Here is a 7,962-nt window from a genome sequence, read left to right on the forward strand (position 1 = left end):
CAAATAAAATTAAAAAATTAATTAAAGAAATTGCTTCTCGAATGATAAATATTTTTTAATTTAATATAAAGATTTCACATTCTACTATTTCAATGGGATTTTAATCATTTGAAAGGATCATAACTTGTAAATAGATCGTAATAATTGCAGGTGTTATTATATATCAAAAATAAATACGTGATATAAACAATTTACGAATTTCAATTTAAATTTTGTGCATAATTAATTTGTTTATGTATAAGCAAGAATTTAAATCACATAATTCAATTTTCAAGTAAGTACATTTCGTAGAGCTTTCGATCCTGCTCATTATGAAAATTTGGGATAAAATTGATTTCTACTATTTCCTTGAAGCCTTCTTCCAAAGTTGGCGGCACATAATTTTTCCTACGTATGAGACATGGAACAATTTTTGACATTATTAAATATTGAATTTTATACATTACCTAATAATAAAATAAAACGAACTTTCGTATGTTTTTTTCATTCACGTTAAATTAAATTATGTGTATCTGTGTGTTTATGCTATTCTTTTCCACAAAATTTGACAATCAAGTTATTAGAATGAAAGATTGAAAGAAAAGAGTTAAAATTATAAATATAATTCGGTTCTGATAAAAAAAATACAAAAGCTTGATTATAATTTTGTTTTTATACATGTGATTTTAAGAAATAATATATGCATATATAAGAAAAAGAGAAAATATTTATGTATAAATTTTACTTACATGTAAGAGTTTATAATGATCTCGTTGATCGGAATATGGCTTGGATCAGTTAACTCGCGAAACTGAATAACAGATGAGCATTCCTCGATCAGATACAGAGATACAATAATGTACAGAGCATAATTTACAAAGGAATTTATAAAAAATAAATCTATTTTACATAATTACCTTATTATTATGCTTTGCATGCTCTATACTTGTTGTCATAATAAAACATCTAATGGGAACGTTTCGTCTCTTAGATATTTCCGTATATCTTTGTCTTGAGGTAGGATCAGGATTAGTATTGTCTATAACTACGCTCTTTCCTTGATTTAAATATTGCTCGACTGTAGCGATGCACTTCTGCCAGCTGCGTAAAGTATCTCTGTTAACATGTCCATAATCCTTCAAGTAATTCTTTGCAAAATGTGATTTCCCGGAGCCTGGACTACCGACCATAAGTATTATCTATTACAAACAAAAAAATTAATAATGATACATGTAGGGATATAATAGAAAACTTTATTACAAAAAAAAATCAAACATCTTTAATGATACAATTTTTTTTATTATCTGCTCACCTCTTGCTGTTGCAGCATTAATTTTGCGTTCGCGGGTTTGCACACGTCATCAGTTTGCGAAAAATTTTGCGGGTTGAATTTGGGTAATTCGTACCGCGGCGCTTTGTGCTTTAAAAAGTGTTCCTCTGGTGTTTCGAATTTCAGACCCACATTCAATGCCATTAATCGATCCGCGCTTGAATGATCTTTCTTCTTTCCCGGAGCCCAATTCTTTGGCCGACCAGCGGCATCGCCGACGTAGAATGAATTAGCTTTGTCAATTGTAATATTTCCATTCTTCAACAGTAATAAACGTTATGAAGTAGTAGCACATAAAAAAACAGCAAGAATTTAAAAAATTTGATAAAATAATTATTTATTAATCATTGAGAAATTAAAATTAGTTCCTTATTGCTTAATAAAGCGAAGATAAAGTAACAGTAGAGATGTACAATTATAAAAATTTTAGTTTTCCAGAAGGAGTAAACTCTTTTTGTCTGTACAAAAACATTTCTAAAATTTTTTAGTTTTTAATCCATTATAAACGCTCGAGATATCTTTTTTTAATTATAAACCAGTTATTTATTTAATTACAAACCTCTTTTGCCAATGATTCCCACATACCAATTGTTGGTTTTCTATAAATACTTCTTCCCACAGCGATAAAAACCTAGAAAAGATAAAAAATTGATATATTTATATCAATATATTTATTGATTTAATAATAAATATTTATTTATTAATTTAAAATGAAAATTATATATCATACCTGAATGGGGACGTTAATTTTTCGTACAATATTTTCAATCTTGAGCTTGAAATCGCTGATCTTAACTTTACCAGAGCTAAGCCCAGCTTGGTTCGTGAAAATTACTATTTTGAATCCATTCGTATGAAGCTGCTTCAATTTACCAGGTACATCGGGATATAATAATTGCCAATCGTTACAGTCCTTTGGAAATACCAAGCCAGATTTGGTCTTTATTAAAGTACCATCCATATCATACGCAGCTATCTGAAATTAAAATGTATTAAGTTTTACTATCGCAGTTTAAAATATAAAATAGATATAATGTTAAAATAGTAAAATATTTTTAAAATCTTACGTATATATTATATTTATAAATAATCAAATTATATTAATACTCTCTATATTTATAACACAAGGACAATAATTAAAATTATATTATTATGACAGCAATTAAAATTACTTTTGATCGATGTTGAACAAACGGTGGTGTATAAATTAATAACTTTCCATTATCAATACTGTCCCACTTTGCAGATGCACTTGAATCATTATTGTCTTTTTCATAGAAAGTACTAGATCCAACGGTGAATGCTTTTTTATTTAAACTAACATCATTTAAAGTTGATTCTTCTTCTTCTTCCTTTCTATCATTTTCCAATTCTTCAGAGTAATTATTCAGTTTTAACATTTTTGCTCTGCTTTCAGTTTCATCTGCTTCTAGTCCATAAGATCTTTTTCCCAATACAAAATTCTTCTTATGTTGCGGTGGATTGAATTCAATCTCATAGGCATACTTGCCATACAACAGCTCCAAACGATCGTTGTGTTTTGCTACAAATCTTACATCCTTCTGAGTTTTAAAACCGTTAAAACCACAGGCATGTTCACCAACTTGTTGGACTGTGACAATGGCCTCCGCATAGTTTGCGCATAAACGAACTATTAAAAATACATTAATATACTTATTGACTTACAAATTAAAGCGTAAATGTACTTGACAGAAAACATGAGACATGACATCTTATTACAATAAGTTAGACTGTATTAAATAATTTAAAAAATTCTTTTCTCCTATTCACTCTTTTTAATTAAAAATTTTATCATTCAAGTTTATATTTTTAGTATTTTTTTCTTATTGGATATAATTATTTAATTTTATAATGGATTAAAATTTTCTTCTTTGTAAATTAAATTAAGTAGAGAATATTTCAAACTACTTTAACTGTCAATTCAATAAAAAAATTCTATTATTCTATTATTATTACTTGATCATTATTTTAGTCTATTTGACTAAAAATATTGCTGTTATATAATTTTGTTATATAATAAGTATATTCAAATTTAAATTCCTTGAAATTTTCTGCCAAACGTATTCTAACTTTTAATTTATATACATATTTATTAGTTAATTATATGCACCGGGTATATCGAGTTTAACCGGTGAAAAAGTGATGGAGCACAATTTAATCTCTATATATAATAATGAATTTATATCACTCATGAATTTTTTCATCAAGGATCAAGCCCCACGAGCGAATCATTTAACATCCTTATTCACATTTCGTCAACACGCTGCTCTTTTTCATAAAACATACAAAGATAAGAATTTTTATCACGTGCAGCTAACTCCCGTTTACGGATTATGAATAAAGTAACACGAGGGGAGGGAAATTTTCAGAGATACGCGACCTTGTCGCCGCGAACATTTCGCGTCCGTGATGCCGGTTTCCGGCGAACGTCCTACGAAAATCGGCGTGTTGTCCGGCAAATAAACATTCGACGGAGATTCCTCCAGTTTACGTATATAACAACTCTTGACAGTCGCGCTCATCGCGCAATAATGGGTGGCACGTGGCGCAACTCTGGCAACTTCAGCGTACCTAAAAATGAACTGCACATGCGCGGACTTGGTAGGTAACCAATCATGGTAGAGTGATCTTCTGTCTTAGTTCCTCTCTCTCAATCTTATGGATATGTCCATATAATTATATCCAATTTATCTTTAAATAATGAGAAGTTATTCTTTTATATATAGGGTGACAAATCTACGAATCTGAAAATTCCTGCTGCTTTTGGAAATGCAAAAAAATTTCTAAAAAGAAAAATATTTGTTTTAAATAAATAAATAATATAACAATAACTTTTTTGTTAAGATAAAAATGTTTGATTTTGTATTATATTTATTCGTTCGTTTAAAACAAATATTTTTCTCTTTAGATTTTTTTCTCAAAAGTAACGGAGATTCCTAGATTCGTCACCCTATATAGTGTATGTCCTGATCACTTATGTTATAGAGCTCGTGGTTCTGATGATTAATTGCCTCACCCTGTTTAATGTGCATTAGTAAGTTAGAAAGAGAACGAAAAGTGAGGAAGGTAGAGTAAGTGAGACAGAGACACTACAGCCATGATTGGTTACCTACCAAGTCCGCGCATGTGCAGTTCATTTTTAGGTACGCTGACAGCTGACATCTGTATATATATGTTGTTTTTTCTTGTTGTTACTTCGATGGTAAGTAAGTTTACGTCAACTGAAATCTGTTATTTCAGCCATCGGTAAATTAGCTCGATTTATGGTTTGAATCTTTGCTAATATTTTTGTTTTCATCTCGTCATTTTTCATCGGTGTTTGATATTTGAAATAAATAATTATTTCTAGTAAATAAGAAACAAGAAAGCAACGAAGCAGCTGCAGAGCAAAGGTTAAATATGATATACAGGATAAATCATCAGGATAAATAAAAATAAAACATTTTATGGATATACTCTGATATTTTTCATATTGATATGAGTAAGTTTTTGGCATAAATAAATGATTAAGAAGATAACAGTGTAATATAATTTCTTTGTTACATTTTTCAATTTCTAAGAACAACTATAAATTTTGTATAAGAGTTTTTATAGCCAGTTATGGATATAAAAGAATTTATCTGTTTTAATTTTTTATTTCATATTTGTTGCAGATATGTCATTTAACAGAAAGAAATGTACAGTGCTAGGCTGTGAATCAGAGAATGTGAAACTTCGCTCATTTCCACGTGGGAAAATAAATAAAGAGAGATTTCTGAAATGGTTAAGGGCTTGTGGAAATGTCAAGCTGCTAAAGCTATCTGAAAGACAACTACAGCTTGGAGGTATTTGCGATAGGCATTTTGAGGCAAAAGTAATAATGGTAACTACATTGTCCAAAGTAGCAGTTCCAATTTTATATCTACCCAGTATGTATACTTAAACTAATCCTAGTCATTCATCTATTTAATAAATCATAAATGATCAGTGATTTATTTTGTTATCAAGAGCCTATTGATTCATCATACTACAAATTTAATGACATACGAATAATGGATACACAAACAATTGATGCACAAAAGATTGATATGCAAATGTAAGTACCATATCTGAGATATTTTTTAATTGTATAAACTTTTATTATAATGAAAATGTATAATTGTATATAAATGTTTGTTCTATTTATATAAGTGCTTTTGTAATCCTAATCATTAATTAGATGTTAATAAATATCCTGTGTATATGATCTTATTTAATCTGTTATAGTCAGATAAATATATGCTGTCTAATCATTATAAGAGATATATACATATGTGATTAATTTAAAAGAATTATTTAATTTCTTGAGGACTTAAAACACTGACTGTGTTCCTATAGTTTGATGATTGAATCACTAATATTTAATTTTTAAAATATATAAATAATATTTTAAGTCTTTCAAGTTTATTATTTAGTAAAATTAATTATATTTTATTTATATACGTAAGTAGATATTATAATAAAGAACACACAGTTTCCATCTATATTTGTAAATTTAAAACATTAACAATTTTAAATCTTATAGTAAAATCTAATTTTAACATTTAAAATTTTTATTTCAGAGTTTATTGGTAATCTTTAATCTCTAATTAATCTTTAGTACTGATGAAAATTCTACTGCCAACTGATCGTGATTTTCCTGGCAAGAAGCACAAGGGAACTTGATGAAAAATGATGTCTTAACGTCCACTAAACTTATTATTTTCAATCCATACTTTGCCAGTTTGTTGGGAACATGTTGGATGAAGCTGCATTTGTCTCTAAAGTTCTTCAGTCTGTCCCTAATGGCCAGGGACTCGCTGGGCAAATAGGATTTTTACAGTTTTGCCAGCTTATCCACCTTCAGCCGCATGGCTCTGGTATTCCTGTCATCGAGTTGCAAACACTCCAAGAGAAACAAAAACCTCCTGTGTAAATGAAGAGAGAATTGGATTTTTATATTTTATATTGTTATATTTACTAATTAATACGAATTAACTCTCTATTTATTACAAATAATTCTCGCCTGTAAGTCATAGTGAAACGACACATCTCCAGCCCGGTTCCATCATCGGTCCACAATTCCAATAGACTGGTGTAGCTGGATCTCCTCATACCGACGAGATACAATAGACCGATCATTGCCAGTATCTCAGCCCTCGTCGTCTTCCTGTTCCTATAGTTGGAACATTTGGGATGCTTATGCTCGATCGACAAATTGGTACAAGCGACAATCTCTTCCAGTATTTCGTCGTCAAAGATCTCTCGGAAAGCGGACAATTCATCTGTGATTTCGTCTTCTTTGTCCGTGACAGAATGACGAAGGCTTGATCTCGTGGTCTTCCTCTTTGGAAAAAACTGTGGTAGATTGATTCCTACAAAAAAATCTTACTCCAGATGGTGACATTATTTCTGCCGACATAGACTGCTTCCGTTGAATCGTTGACTGCTTTTCTGTCATTCGAATCAGAATTATCTGAGAGGAATGCAGCATCCTGTTCAACGTCACTGTCTTTTGCACAATCTTGACTTGCAACTGTATGTTCTGCATCAAGAATGTGCTCCTCGTCAGAAACCTCATCCTCGTTGCCTCCGACATCAGATTCTGATAACTCTGCTAATATTTTGACTGTTTCGTTATTGGTAGAATTTTCATCAGTACTAAAGATTAATTAGAGATTAAAGATTACCAATAAACTCTGAAATAAAAATTTTAAATGTTAAAATTAGATTTTACTATAAGATTTAAAATTGTTAATGTTTTAAATTTACAAATATAGATGGAAACTGTGTGTTCTTTATTATAATATCGTATGGGCTTCAGGAACGATGGCACCTTAGTGTCCCTTGTATCTGAGAAAGGCAAGGCTGTCATCGTGCTCTCGACTGCGCATCACGATGTAAACTTCAATCCACGAATCAAGAAACTGATGAGCATAGAACACTATAATGCAGCAAAAGACGCGATGGACGCCATGGAACGAACGTACGCGATATATTCTGTTTCCAAAAAAACCAAAAGGTGGCCATTGGCAATGTTTTTCGAGTTGTTGGACGTGGCTAGCGTGAACGCTCAGATTCTTTACACTTGTCGAAGCAAGTTTGTGCAGAAGTACAGGAAAGGCTTCTTGAAGACTCTCGCGTTAACGCTATTAAAACCGCATTTGCAGACAAGTATCAAAAGTAAAAATTAATTTATGCTTACTTTATAATTTTAATAATTATTTTATTTATGAAGAAATTAAATTTTGATTTAACTAAAATAAATTTGAATTAAATCTAAAACATTTAATGTGTAAAAATTAATAATTAAGACATGTTTCCTATTGCAGCAAAGAGCAAAGATAAAACCTTTGTCTATTGATATTCGGACTAGAATCTTTCATCAAGTAAACTGTGACGGAGATTATCAGCTATTGGACGAACAGGTGTTCTCAAATAAACGATCCCGCGAGATAGATGAGGAGGAAAACTTAGTCAGGAAGAAGGATCGATGTTTTATGTGCAGTTCAAGTAAGAATATGATTAAGACACAGGAATGCGATTCTGTTGAAAGATAAAATAGAGAAAGATAATCGACAATTCATGAATGTTCAATAGAATACTCATATATGCTAAAAATTTTGTTAGCGATT

At 30.5% G+C, this 7,962-nt stretch overlaps 2 protein-coding genes and 1 pseudogene across 4 annotated transcripts; 1 reads left to right on the forward strand and 2 right to left on the reverse strand.

The window, feature by feature from the left end:
- Nucleotides 1-120: 120 nt before the first annotated feature.
- Pnkp (Polynucleotide kinase 3'-phosphatase) lies at nt 121-3,869 on the reverse strand. 2 transcript variants are annotated; one of them, XM_072906770.1, is made up of 8 exons: nt 3,711-3,869; nt 2,482-2,960; nt 2,040-2,285; nt 1,869-1,940; nt 1,292-1,567; nt 897-1,178; nt 729-790; nt 121-387 (listed from the first exon to the last, which is right to left on the reverse strand). In XM_072906770.1, exons 1-8 carry the CDS (start codon nt 3,850-3,852, stop codon nt 264-266), a joined length of 1,683 nt encoding a protein of 560 aa, XP_072762871.1. In that variant the 5' UTR covers nt 3,853-3,869; the 3' UTR covers nt 121-263. The 2 variants fall into 2 exon arrangements, with proteins under 2 accessions (XP_072762871.1, XP_072762872.1); XM_072906771.1 differs by lacking the exon at nt 3,711-3,869 and adding an exon at nt 3,441-3,637.
- A 733-nt stretch (nt 3,870-4,602) lies between these two features.
- On the forward strand, nt 4,603-7,729 carry LOC140673786 (uncharacterized). Of its 2 annotated transcripts, none has more exons than XM_072906950.1 (5): nt 4,603-4,811; nt 4,984-5,238; nt 5,318-5,405; nt 7,152-7,510; nt 7,660-7,729. In XM_072906950.1, exons 1-5 carry the CDS (start codon nt 4,808-4,810, stop codon nt 7,689-7,691), a joined length of 738 nt encoding a protein of 245 aa, XP_072763051.1. In that variant the 5' UTR covers nt 4,603-4,807; the 3' UTR covers nt 7,692-7,729. The 2 variants fall into 2 exon arrangements, with proteins under 2 accessions (XP_072763051.1, XP_072763052.1); XM_072906951.1 differs by having other exon boundaries at nt 4,984-5,154.
- LOC140673882 (uncharacterized) lies at nt 5,835-6,993 on the reverse strand (annotated as a pseudogene).
- Nucleotides 7,730-7,962: the final 233 nt, after the last annotated feature.

This window comes from Anoplolepis gracilipes, chromosome 15 (assembly GCF_047496725.1).
Source record: "Anoplolepis gracilipes chromosome 15, ASM4749672v1, whole genome shotgun sequence".
Taxonomy (NCBI): Eukaryota; Metazoa; Arthropoda; class Insecta; order Hymenoptera; family Formicidae; genus Anoplolepis; species Anoplolepis gracilipes.

What these genes read in the sequence shown, in the direction of transcription:
- LOC140673786 (XM_072906950.1), top strand. An exon ending in CAAAAGATTGATATGCAAAT is followed by an intron (nt 5,406 to 7,151) that starts GTAAGTACCATA and finishes TATGGGCTTCAG; the next exon opens with GAACGATGGCACCTTAGTGT. An exon ending in TTTGCAGACAAGTATCAAAA is followed by an intron (nt 7,511 to 7,659) that starts GTAAAAATTAAT and finishes TTCCTATTGCAG; the next exon opens with CAAAGAGCAAAGATAAAACC.
- Pnkp (XM_072906770.1), bottom strand. Translation starts at nt 3,852, where the DNA reads ATGAGCGCGACTGTCAAGAGTTGTTATATACGTAAACTGGAGGAATCT. An exon ending in TAATGCTGCAACAGCAAGAG is followed by an intron (nt 1,179 to 1,291) that starts GTGAGCAGATAA and finishes TGTTTGTAATAG; the next exon opens with ATAATACTTATGGTCGGTAG. An exon ending in ATGCAAAGCATAATAATAAG is followed by an intron (nt 791 to 896) that starts GTAATTATGTAA and finishes TCTGTTATTCAG; the next exon opens with TTTCGCGAGTTAACTGATCC.